This window comes from Dermacentor variabilis, chromosome 1, assembly GCF_050947875.1.
Source record: "Dermacentor variabilis isolate Ectoservices chromosome 1, ASM5094787v1, whole genome shotgun sequence".
Taxonomy (NCBI): domain Eukaryota; kingdom Metazoa; phylum Arthropoda; class Arachnida; order Ixodida; family Ixodidae; genus Dermacentor; species Dermacentor variabilis.
In genome coordinates this window covers 33,725,033-33,737,072 of record NC_134568.1, presented here as the reverse complement: position 1 = coordinate 33,737,072, position 12,040 = coordinate 33,725,033, and the positions used below count along the sequence as shown (strand labels likewise).

Below are 12,040 nucleotides of genomic sequence, written 5' to 3'. Positions count from 1 at the left end.
TTATGAACACTACGCCTAACAAATGTCTAAACATTCCGCGCTGCAAAAGTTATTATCACTCCCTTTTTATATACTGCAGCAGGAACTTGTGCATGTATATACTGAAAAATCGCTATCATTCAGTCCCATATTGAGGAAAATCCTGGGCCTTATAACGTAAAACTATTCCAATATGTTTTTATTCCAATCTACTGACGTCAAATTTGCGTAACCGCTAACGCAAGCATCGGGCGGTCACACACAGGGTTGTCTGAACAGACCAATCAAACGCTCTCCTCGTTCATAGGAGCTCAGTTTTGTTTGCTTGAAAAACGAATAACATTGCGTACACTGAGCGGCTTGTCTTATACGATTGGCTGACAAGAGGCGAGTAGCACGCTCAAGTGGAAAGGGATTTGATGGGGCCGAGCCACTGCAATGAAAATCGATAACTGGACAAAGAGGGTGGTGCCGGCGTCTGCGATTGGTCCACTTTCCCTTACTTAGCTTGCGGTGGCTGGCCGAAAATTGCTGCGGCATGCAACGGAAGCCTAAGAATGGCGCTAAAACAGATCCTCAGCAAAGAAGAGTTGGCAGAACGAGGTCGTAAACGTGTCGAAAGTGCTGGAAAACGTTACACGGCCACGCAAAAAGCTTTATTATACGCAAAAGAACTCATGCTCTCCGGAAGGTGCGAGTAGCCTGTGCCTGAGCGATCGGCGGCAGCCATTTTTTATTCCTTTCGGAACGGTGCAGCCTGTGGCTATTCAGAAGAAAACTCAGTTTTGTTCGGCATATTAATGCATCTTTAACGCATACACGTCACTTTGACGTAGTGAGTTCTTGCGGTTTTGTGACGTCGCGTGACAGGCAGGTGAAGTAGGTGCAGCCCGAAAACTTTTGACCAATTGCCGAGGGCTAATGGCGAAGAGGCGTCGAATCAGGAATAACTATTTCTTTATTGTTCGGTCAAATAATGCATAATCACTGTGCACACGTCATATCAGATGGCAAGCTATCGCGGTTTTCGTGACGTCGCGTGACGGACAGGTGAAGTGTGGGTGGTCCAAAAAATTTTTGACGAATCGTGGAGGGCCGATTGCAGAATTGGAATCGAAAAGTATGGAATAGTTTTACGTTATAACGCTCCCTATCACGTAAGAACATTTCCTCGTTGGCCAGCGTTCCGATGTTTCCGTCGCACGGCGGCCGTGATAGCGAATGGCATCGTAACAAGACAATCACCGCGGTGATGGCCATTTGCAGAATACACTTAGGAATGAGAAGTTTTGTTATTAGGGGTACAGATAAATTTTATGCAAGCGAAAAAAAAAATTGCCTTCCATTCGCGAAGGGTCCTACTAGTGTGATCGGCTCCATGCGAAATACAGAGATGCTTGAACCAGCGGAGTCGCTGTACTCGCGGACAATTTTCTGTGGAAAGGGAAAGCAACTGAGGTAAAGCGCACACAAGTCAGAGCGCTTCTAAAAAGAATCCCGCGTTTTAATCCACGCGAAGTTAGGATGAGGAAGAGAAAACAAAAGCACCTTATCGGCAACAGTTTAATAAGACAGAACACACCACTGAGCGTGAAGGTTTACTTATATTGCAGATTTCCCCTTCCGCGTCGGGACAAACGCGAAGCCGTATCACGTGGAAACTGCGTCGATTCAGCGTCTGTTTCGAGCAAGAAGAAGCACTGTCAAACGCTGCCGGACTACTTGGCGCGGTGACACATGTGCAACGGCCACGCGCCCGTAGCTTTCCCGTCATAGCCACAGAATGTTGTCCGCGAGTATAGAACGAGCCCATTTTACCAGTATTCCTTGTAGGCATACAGGTAATGTGGTTAACTGAAAAGCTGCGTTCTCGCTTAAGAATAATTATATTGCCGGTGTGCCATACAAACATGAGCCGGCTGTGCTGGCCAACAAGAAAAAAAAACATCAGTTAATGGATCTTTCAGCGAGGTTTATGTAGTTTAAGGCGTGCACGAAAAAAAAAAAGAAGCACACAAGGGTGTTTGAAACATCAGCATACTTACGTCCTGAGTGTAGTACCCAAAGTATTTTTTCTGGATACCCATGGAGATGTAGTCGTTACAGCTTGACTTGTAAGGGGGAGGCAATCGCTCCACTTTTTCCTGTGTACGACAGAAACCACAGAAATGATGGCCCTTTCAGATGTGGGTCTTCCTTCGATTTACGCTCGCGTTCCTGCAACTGTGCGTGCGCTTCAGTTGGGCGCGCATGCGCAAATGAATGCTTCCCAAACATAACTTGTCGCTTCGGTAATTAGGTAGTTTTGCGTTGTTCCACCAAGTCATAGAAAATTGTCACGTGAAGGCAAAAAAAAGAGAGAGAAAAATATGTGGCTTGGCATCTCAAAGCTATACATCTGGACAATACGAGACACCGTACTGCTAGAAGACTCATGCTATAGCGGGAGATCTTTTAAACGTATCCTTTAATATCTGAACACTGTGGACTTTTTATATCGCCTGCGTCACAATGCGGCTGCCGTGGTCGGGAATTGAATCTGTCAGATTGACAAGTACGCGCACTCGCGTGTGTGTCACTATTTCGGTCATATTCGTGCTTTTTTGTAGCAGAAAAAAAGAATATTGCGGAAGCAATCGAAGATTATTATTGAAGTAAGCGAATAGCCGGATCTGCGTCCTCGCGCATCCGATGTTCAGCATTGGCATGCCCACTTCGTGCCAGGTAAGAGTGACGCGTTGCTGTCCGTTGTTGTAAATGAAAGGTTCTTGAACATGCCACCAAAGCGTGTCCCTCACCCAAGAAGAGTCGGAAGAACGCCGTCCTCCCCGCGCCGAGAAAACACACCAGAGAAAAAAGTATGATGATGATGATGAATTGGGATTTTTATGGCGCAGCAGAGAGAAAAAAGTATGAATAGAAAGACAGGGAGGTTAAGCAGAGGAAGTTCCGGTTGGCTATCCTGCACGGGGGGAAGGGTGCACAGGGGATAAAAAGAGAAAGAGAGTAAAGGGGACCATAGTGCTGCACAGCGGATGCGAGAAATCCCACAATCGTTTTCTCTCAGTCGGGCGCTAAACCACGTGACTTCGCGCGGGCACCAACTGGAGAGAGAGCGCCGCAGTGAAAAATGAATCCGTTTATCCATCTCCGCGCCGCACCACGACACATGCGCGGATATGGAGGCGATATCCCCGGCTTCTCCCCGAGTGGCGAACTCATTCGGTCTGTTTAAAAAAAAGCCGCGGTAGCCAAAGCAAGTTATCTTTAATCTGTGATGCTCACTAATATCACCAGTGGTACGCCACCTGTATCACATGATCAGCATTGTGTTAAACCATTTCCTGGTAACTTTACTCCTTTGTAGAGTATCACTATGAAGCGAGTACTTGTTCCATTCGGACAACTTCACACTCCTACAACTGGCCGTTATTACAAGGCGGACACAGGAAAGCTATCAGTACTTTCGGCTTTCACGCATTCAGTGGTAGTCAACATATTCTCGAGCGTTACGCAATTGTACCACAACATGAAGCACAACGTGGAACCCCTAGACATGTTCTCAGCATCTGTGCATGGGCAATTTCCAGCTTACGCAAATATGACTGGCTCATACTTGATAAAACTGGCAGGCTATACCGAATGTAGCCAACATAGAGAGCCTGGTATAGTCGGAGTGGCGAATGCTCAGATGGGCCCCACTTCATACCAGCCAGAAATTCCAGTTAATTTTTCTTTAACATCGCCACATGGTTCGACCATGAGACACCGCGGTCGATAAGAACGCTCATGTATCTGTGGTGGGTGACATAGGGAACTACATTACCGCTGATAATAATGCGATACCGGCAGATAAGCTTCCGCGTGTACGCAATCGCAGCACATTTGTCTGCGACCAGTTTCAGTCGTTGACGCTGCAGGTACTGAGACAATTGAGGAAGCTCGCGTCACCCCTGTAGCTGTCTTTCTACAATGAGAACCTATTCGAGTATTCCGGCAGCTGCTGTGCCGTCACCAACGCCACTTCTTATCGACACTTCCCGACATAAGGCCGGCCTCCCCTTTTTCTAGAGCCATCAGATTCTAAGAATCCGCAATACCATCACAATTTGCCCCTGATAACCTTCCACGTATGCCCCCGTGGGTGATGTCCAACATACGGGTACGTCTCTCAATCCCCGGAATTTCTAAAGAATTGCGAATGCCTACCATGGGCCTCAGACATCTAACACTTGAATATATGTCGCAAGGATATGGCTCATCGGTGAAGGTTTCTACAGATGGATCGGTCTCGTCGCATGCGTCAGGTGTGGCTTTCGTCGTGCCTGCGCATCAAACAAAACGACGGTTTCGCTTGCGCAACAAGACGACACCAACATCCAGGGAACCAGTGGCAATCAGAGAGGCAGTTCACCATATTTCACGACTGCCTCCTCATGTATGGACAGTCTTCAGTGACACGAAATCGGCTCTGGAGCTACTTAGAGTTATAATGAAAGAAAGCTCTTAGAGAGTGTTGGCTCTTCAAACTGCCGAGCTTTACACTCTAGCGGAAGAGAACGGCCTCCACATAACATTTCAATGGATTCCAAGTCACTGTGCTGTACGCGGCAACGAAATGGCCGATGCCGAAGCGAAGAAGGCACTCGAAGAACCAGAGCCACTGCTTGCAATTCCTTTTTCAAGCGGACGCCAACTGCCTTTTCTCGAGTATCATGCAAAAAGCGACAGAAAAGCACTGGGACAATCCGGATAATCGCCACAGATGACTCCAAAGATTGGACCCTACCATGAAATTTAGGCTACACCAAAAATTAAACGCAGCTGTGCCAGACTTCTGCACAGACTTAGACTGGGGGTGGCGTTTACGTGCGGGTACGCACGCCTCGTGCGACGCACCCAGTCTACAGACTGTGAATTGTGAATGAGACTATTGGTCACGTGCTGTGTGACTTCCCGCAGTACGTAGAAGAGCGACAAAAGTTGAGCAATGACCTTACGCGCCTCGACATCCCGCCGCTGTTGGAGGACGTCATTTCATGCCCTTTGCCAGACGTTAAATCGAGTTTTAAGGCCACCCAGGCCTCACTTGACCTTTTAAAGAGTACGGGCCTGGTCTGTAGGCTTTGAGTAGGCCAAATTACGTGCTATATGTTTTACACCCTGCTTCTCTGCTCATCGTCATCCATCACGCGCCTCTTCCTTACCTCTTTCTTTCCCTCGTTCTGTTCCCCCAGCGCAGAGTAGCTGACGTAGAGGAACGTACCTCTGGCCGACCTCTCTGAATTTCCTATCATTAAACTTTTCTCTTTCTCTCTCTCTGTCTCTCGAGCGTTACGCGGCCCTGCTCTTCATAGGCAAAGCAAACATCGATGGTACGCATGCAACTCACTTTGACAACGAAAAAAGAATACGGCAGTAATCGACGAAGTACCGCGACTAAAGCGATCCCCGGCGACTTCGAGCAAATAATGCCATTGACTCTAATCTGCGTACTGAGTGCAGTCACTGCCAGAGTCTGCCTGTGGGTCAGACAGTAAGTCGCGACAGTAAGCGAGATTATGCAGCGAAGAGACGCGCGCTGTTACCGATCGAGTCATTTCACTGGCTCGTGTTCGTAGACATAAGAGTGGTGCGGACCCTTAACTTACCTGCGAGATGGCGATGGTGTACATCATGCCCGGCTTGATCATGACCGAAGAGAGCTTGTCGGGTGGGCACGAGTACGGGCTGTGCAATACCAGCGGTAGTGCCTCGGGCTCCGCCAGCGCCACAGTCGCGTTTCGATCCCAGGAGGCCCGAAGCATCAGCTCTGCGGCCACCAGCGTACAGTGAGAGCATGGATGTGTGAGGGACCCAAATGTAAGTCTATGGAAGCAATAAAACTGATTTCATTTAATCAATCATTTCCCCATCCCTACGTGTCATGGAATAATTTGCACTAGAGCAGGATGTTATAGCGTTCGACTGTGTTGGCACATAGTGACTGTGTCGGTGCAAAGCAACAGAGATTAAGTAGATATGCCCGATTTCATGACTTGCTTGCTTTTTGGTCGACTTTAGCGTGTTGTGAGAGTGCTGTGTATGCAAGACCACCAGCTTCGTCGTTTCCAGCAATCCCAATGCGAGACAGTGAGAGGGGATCCCCTGAAACTTCAATGTGAGTACTTTGTTGTCGGAGCCTTTCACGCACGATAGTAACTTGCGCGGGAACTCGCTGAATGGTAAACCGCGACAAAGTTGTCACGATGCCAGACTTCGAGTCTGTATGAGGGTCACGACATGTTGTGTCGGCAAAGTCTTTAGCTTGCGTAGGCCAGCAGCTATTGTCACGCCCTCAAAATCTGTTGATGAGACCAGACGGTTCAGCCGGCCAGACCACACGTAGCTCTCAAAGACAGTACACAGTAAGCAGCTGCGCAGCGGTACTAGTTCACAATGCGGACCCATTTGTGTGGTACCCTTTGAGGGGATTCTGGTAATTCGTGGTCAAGTTCTCCAGAGGGAGGGATTTTTCTTCATTATTCAAAAGACTAGCGCAAAATAGCAGGGACAAAGACAGAGAAGACGACAGGACGAGCGCTGTTACGAGTCTTCTCTGTCTTTGTCCCTGCTATTTTGCGCTAGTCTTTTGAATAATGATGACACACCAACTAGCCCAGCTTTCTGCCTTGATCGCTTGGATTTTTCTTCTCTACATGAGGTAAAGTTCTTTGAATGCAGTGTATATTGTCACGTAGTAGCGACGGTAAAGAACACATTAGCAATACTGTGAGTGACGAAACTTTTATTGGGTGAACCTGTGCCCCCCCCCCCAAAAAAAAAAAAAAACAGGCTACACTTAAAGCACAACGATAGCGGTGAACACAGTCGGCGATCATCGAAACCTGATCTGCCCGCCAAGAACGTCGGCTTTTATCCAAGAGCAATCGAACGTTCCAGACTAATCGCTGGTACCCGCGCGTCTTCCAGAAAGTTATACACCATTCGCGTCGCGCATACATGCAATCAGATTACACAAGGTTCGGTGACAACAGACAGCGGATAGAACCATCGATAACATTCCAGAAACTTCCGATACATGCAGGCGCGTCCCGCACTGAGCGATCACATTTGTTAGACGGTGAAAAGCGATCACCCGAAAAAGACAAGTCCACGTGTCGATATGCGCTTAAGCTACAGGTATTAGCTTCAAACGTTGTGCCCAGGTGTATACCGCGGTGGAAGAGCCTACAGAAAAAAAAAACACTTTCCACATCCGTCCCTGCAGCATCTTGTGTTTCCATAATAATAATATTTGGGGTTTTACGTGCCAAAACCACTTTCTGATTATGAGGCACGCCGTAGTGGAGGACTCCGGAAATTTTGACCACCTGGGGTTCTTTAACGTGCACCTAAATCTAAGCACACGGGTGTTTTCGCATTTCGCCCCCATCGAAACGCGGCCGCGGTGGCCGGGATTCGATCCCGCGACCTCGTGCTCAGCAGCCCAACACCATAGCCACTGAGCAACCACGGCGGGTGTTGTGTTTCCATAATGATACATGTGTCCATATCTTGTGTTTCCATAGCCCGCAAATAATGTTCACGCCTTCTTCTTATATTTTATCGCGACAGCAATTATATGGACAGTAGAGGTGCACTTCCGCCGTCGCCATCGGCGTCGTCGTCGTCGTGATGTTCTACATAAAGTCCAAGTGCGATAATGTACTGGCCGAGCACCTTATGCGGCAGGTGCAAGTGAAAGCATGCCACGATGTACCGAGGATGGTGGCTCAATCTCGCGTGCGCATGAGAGGAAGGCTGGGAGAAAGCGCGTCGTGTTCTATTGCGCGCAAGGCACTGGGGAGCCTTCCACTCCAGCAGCGGCTGCGTATGTCGTGGCCGAGCGCGGATACACGGGCGGTGAGAGATTCTTAGTTTCTGAAAGGTGAAAGGTAGGATAATGTGCAGCGCAGTAACTGCCTCTCAGAGGAGGACACCTCAACCGCGCTGCACTAGGGGTGGGGGGGAGTGATAGAAAGGTGGAGAGCCGCGCTGGAGAGCGCTCTCTTGCAAGCGATCTGCGATGGGGATAAAGTGCACCGATTGCTGCTAGTTCAGTGTGCGCTGTGTTCTCGTCGGATGCTGCCTCTCGCGTTAAAGCGAGAGACAGCACAAAAGTCAATTCTCTCGCTGCTGCTGCCGCGTTTCATCACGCCAACATTTTTGACAGCGAGTTTCCGCGGTCATCGAGTAAGAGGTGTTCGTGTTTGCTTGTGCGCGCGTGACCCCACGCTAGTTGATTTAGTTAGTAAGCGGATGTTTACAAGATTATACGGCCAATAAAACTATTATCCTTAAGTCATATAGCTGTCTAATAAGTTGCTATCGCAATCGCTGCTTCGCCTTTTGGGCGAAACTGCGACTTTCTAACAGGTTCGACAGGCAGCAACATACCCGCCGTGGTGGCTTGGCAGCTATGATGTTGCGGTACTAAGGAGGAGGCCGCGGGATCAAATCCCGGCCGCGGCGGCCACATTTCGATTAGGGCGAAATGCCAAAACGCCCGTGTCCCGTATATTGGGGGCACGTTAAAGATCCCCTGGTGGTCATAACTTTAATCCTGAGTCCCTCACTACGGTGTGCCTCGTAATCAACTCGTGGTAACATACCGCAGTGACACTGCAAGAGACGCTCAGGTAGAGTGATTGCCAGCCTCGATTGGCCAGCTAAACGCACCTGCAGCTACAACACTACACCACACTCCTAACACAGCTACAGATTGCCTTGGTCAAATGGTACCCTCGGGTTGAATTTTCGACTAGGACGAATTGTTTCTTCAACTGCGGAGCTTTTCCGTTTTGTTTCCTTTGTGGTTTCGAGCATGACACCCTCTCTATTTCATGAATCTACCTACATTCTGGACATCCGCAGAACGTGGCTGGCTTAATTGAGAACATTCGTGCGGCAGTCACTGTCACTATTTTACAAGAACTGAAATTCGGGCGAGTTTGTAAGAATCCATCTTTGATTTAGGGCGCAAACAACACAAGGACACAAGACAGGAAGACTAGCCAGGACGAGCGCCACCTCAAACTAAAGTTTATTCGCGGAAAAACACGCCTCTTTATTAGTAGACGCAGATCACAAGCAATGGGGGTCATTGCGCAAGCGCCTTCCAGCCTCCCCCCCCCCCAAAAAAAAAATGTTTACGAAAGCTGCAAAATTAAATCCTAGAGACGACCATGCTCATAACACCACAAAAGACCAAAGAGAACACTTGCGCCATGAGGTACATTGCTTTTGATCTGTGTTGTTAAGGCTGCCACCAGTTGTTATGGGGACGGGGTTTCGGCGACCTTCACCAGCGTCTCCTTGGAGCTCGGACCAGACTGACCATCGGAGAGGGTCCGGAAGGGAAGACTAGATGAAATTAAAACAAATAACAGAAGTTTAATACATCCTTGGGGGTGAGCGATGCGCTCCAAGACAGAAAGTGCAGAAACGTTCGGCATGCGTGCTCCTGCACGCAAGGACAGAGAAGATCTGTCCGTGATGTCCCGCTGCTATTCTTATACCATACACTATCCGGCCAACCTTATTCTCTCTTGCTCCCTGGTAGAGGGCCTTGTCAGCACACTGGTCAACCCATACAGAGGGATTCGAAGAGAAACCACTCCCTCGCGTAGAGGCGGAGAATGGAGGACAGAGGAAAGTGTAGGATTTGCAATGGTGCTTAATCCCGTCGCACACACCCGACGGACAAGTCTTTTCATGTTGACGAGCGTGACGATTAGGTACGTCGTGTCTCACGCGTTTGGCATCCGTTGCATTCATTGCCGCACGAAGTGATCACCGTAACAGTGTCAACTGGTTAGCAGACGTGTTTTTCCGAGAATAAACTTTAGTTTGAAGTAGCGCTTAGTCCTGCCTGGTCTTCATTTGTTGTGGCCTTGTCCGCGGTCTAAGTCAAATATGAGTCATTGGTTGTTCTTTTTTGTTTTCTTCACGCATAACGTTTCTAATTAAGGCCGGTTGTCGAGCGTTTTCTCGTTGTAGTAAGCGTGTATAGTGTCGAAGAAAAAAAAAACAGCTAAACGGTCTGGCTCCCTCCCCGCGATGTCCGTTCTGTGGCGAAAAAGAAGAATTGACCAATTTTTCTTATTCTGTAGACGATACATACATGCCAGGAAAAGCATTTTTAGAAACAAAATTTTAGAAACGACATTTCAGGAACAACAGCATTTTAGAAACAACTTTAGAATCCGCGGCACTCATCTGTGTGCGTTTTACATGTGCCGTTACTCCTGTCCTCGTCACTGTCCCGCGTCGTTTGCGTATCTATTAGAGCTCTAGCCTTTTTCGCATTAGCAAAGTCCACGAACATGCAGACCCTCCCGTGTCGCAGCGGTACCTGCTAACGTAAGCTCGGCGCGTGTGGGCGAAGCAGATGGTACGCTAGAGCGGTTCGTAAGAAAAGGCATCGGCCTGTCGTGTTCTACAGCGAACGTTTATTTACCTTAAGCGACCGTCCAATGACGTTAGTCTCTTACAAACGAAACGCTTAGTGAATTCCGGCCTATTCGCTGGTAACATTAAACAGCACAGGCGAGAACTAAGAAAACGAACGGGGAGGTGGGGTTTAAGACGGGAGGCAGAAAACGGCGATGTTGCCTTGCCAGCGCAATCAATACATTCTGTTCGCAGGTGCATGACCTCGAAAGGGACAAAGGAGTACACACCGTAGTTCCAGGGAGACTCGCACTGCTGAAGCGGGTGCTGTGAGTTTGTCCACTGGTAGTTGTCGATCGTGTAGCACATTTCGTCCGGGTACCTGTAGTAGGTCAGCCGAATCCTGATGGTCCGAGGAGGGGTTTGATTCAATGGAAGGAGTGGCAGAGAAACAAAGGAAAGTTTCAGTTTCATCCAAAGTGCAAATCAGCGACAGCGATTGCCAGCGCATTATTATGCGCGCTTGCTGTATAAGCCTTGCAGCTGCGTTACGTGTCAGTTCAGGTTGCGGTAAACATTTGCAGCTGCTCGCAAATGAAGAGTGCTGCAGAAAACTGCGCCTTTCGCTTCTTGCCGCCGGCTTCGCTAAAGTTATTGCGTGTCAGCGCTGGTACTATAGCTGATCACTGTCTCGTGCATCATGGTGTGCACCGAAGCTGTTGTCCCGTGAGTAATGGCGGCTCTGCAAACTGGCATTTTGCTGCCCTAGCGCAGCGGCACAGCTCGCCGGAGTCTGACGCAGTTGAAGTCATAGTTTCATTTTCTTCCCGTTGCACGTGAAAGGAGAAGCAGAACTAAAAAAAAATAATAAAACGCGCTACAACATACTTAGGGGTCCCTGGACTCCATAGCATCGACGGTGCCCGCAAGTCGCGCAGAACTAGTAATTACTATGCTGTAATTTCTAGCATTGCATGGAATGCGTCAGCCTAATTTGCGTCGCAAGCAACAGCTGGCTCTCTCTACAGCGCGCATCGGTGCATTCGTGCTGTGTATCACTAACAGATGGCGCGCCCCGTCTGTATATAGGTATGTATAGGTATAGGTATGTCTGTATATAAAGTAGGGAAACGACAAAAAACGGAGACGTACAGAAGCACAGTTCGCAATAGGGGATCAGAAAATTTGGTTGTGGGAGTTCATAGCTTTCTTTCTTTTTTTATTGTTTAACCTAGGTAGGAAATTAGGCAGTATAATAGCAAGAGCTTGGTGGCGCAACCCACCGCCCCGTTCCAAAGGGGACGCTCATAACATCCACCGATCCATAGGTCATAATGGTGGTGTTATAGAAAGAAACATCCGCTAAAACAGTCAGCCGTCTTTACTGTGTGAATAAGGTGCTGGTTTCCCTCCCGCTGCTCCGTGCAAGCTGGTTATTACGCTAAGTTTAACAATAACATAAGAACCTGCCCTTTTCAGGGGCAACTCCGGCTAGTTTTATTAAGTCTACGAATCTCGACGAAATGAAGCTTGGTCATATATGTCCGACAAAAGTCACGACCGTTACGTAGATTTTCTGCGTATTCTTTCTTTTATTTTATTCTCGCATATTGAGTTTAAACGCTAT

At 48.5% G+C, this 12,040-nt stretch overlaps 1 protein-coding gene across 1 annotated transcript in view; it reads right to left on the bottom strand.

Annotated features, from left to right (window-relative positions):
- Positions 1-12,040, bottom strand: part of LOC142571222 (acid-sensing ion channel 2-like) — a 71,309-nt gene that overhangs the window by 34,552 nt on the left and 24,717 nt on the right. The window contains exons 4-6 of the mRNA XM_075679502.1: positions 10,704-10,816; positions 5,631-5,791; positions 2,025-2,123 (exon numbers count right to left, since the gene is read on the bottom strand). Coding sequence (XP_075535617.1) covers positions 2,025-2,123; positions 5,631-5,791; positions 10,704-10,816 — 373 coding nt within the window. The remainder of the gene's footprint in view (positions 1-2,024; positions 2,124-5,630; positions 5,792-10,703; positions 10,817-12,040) is intronic.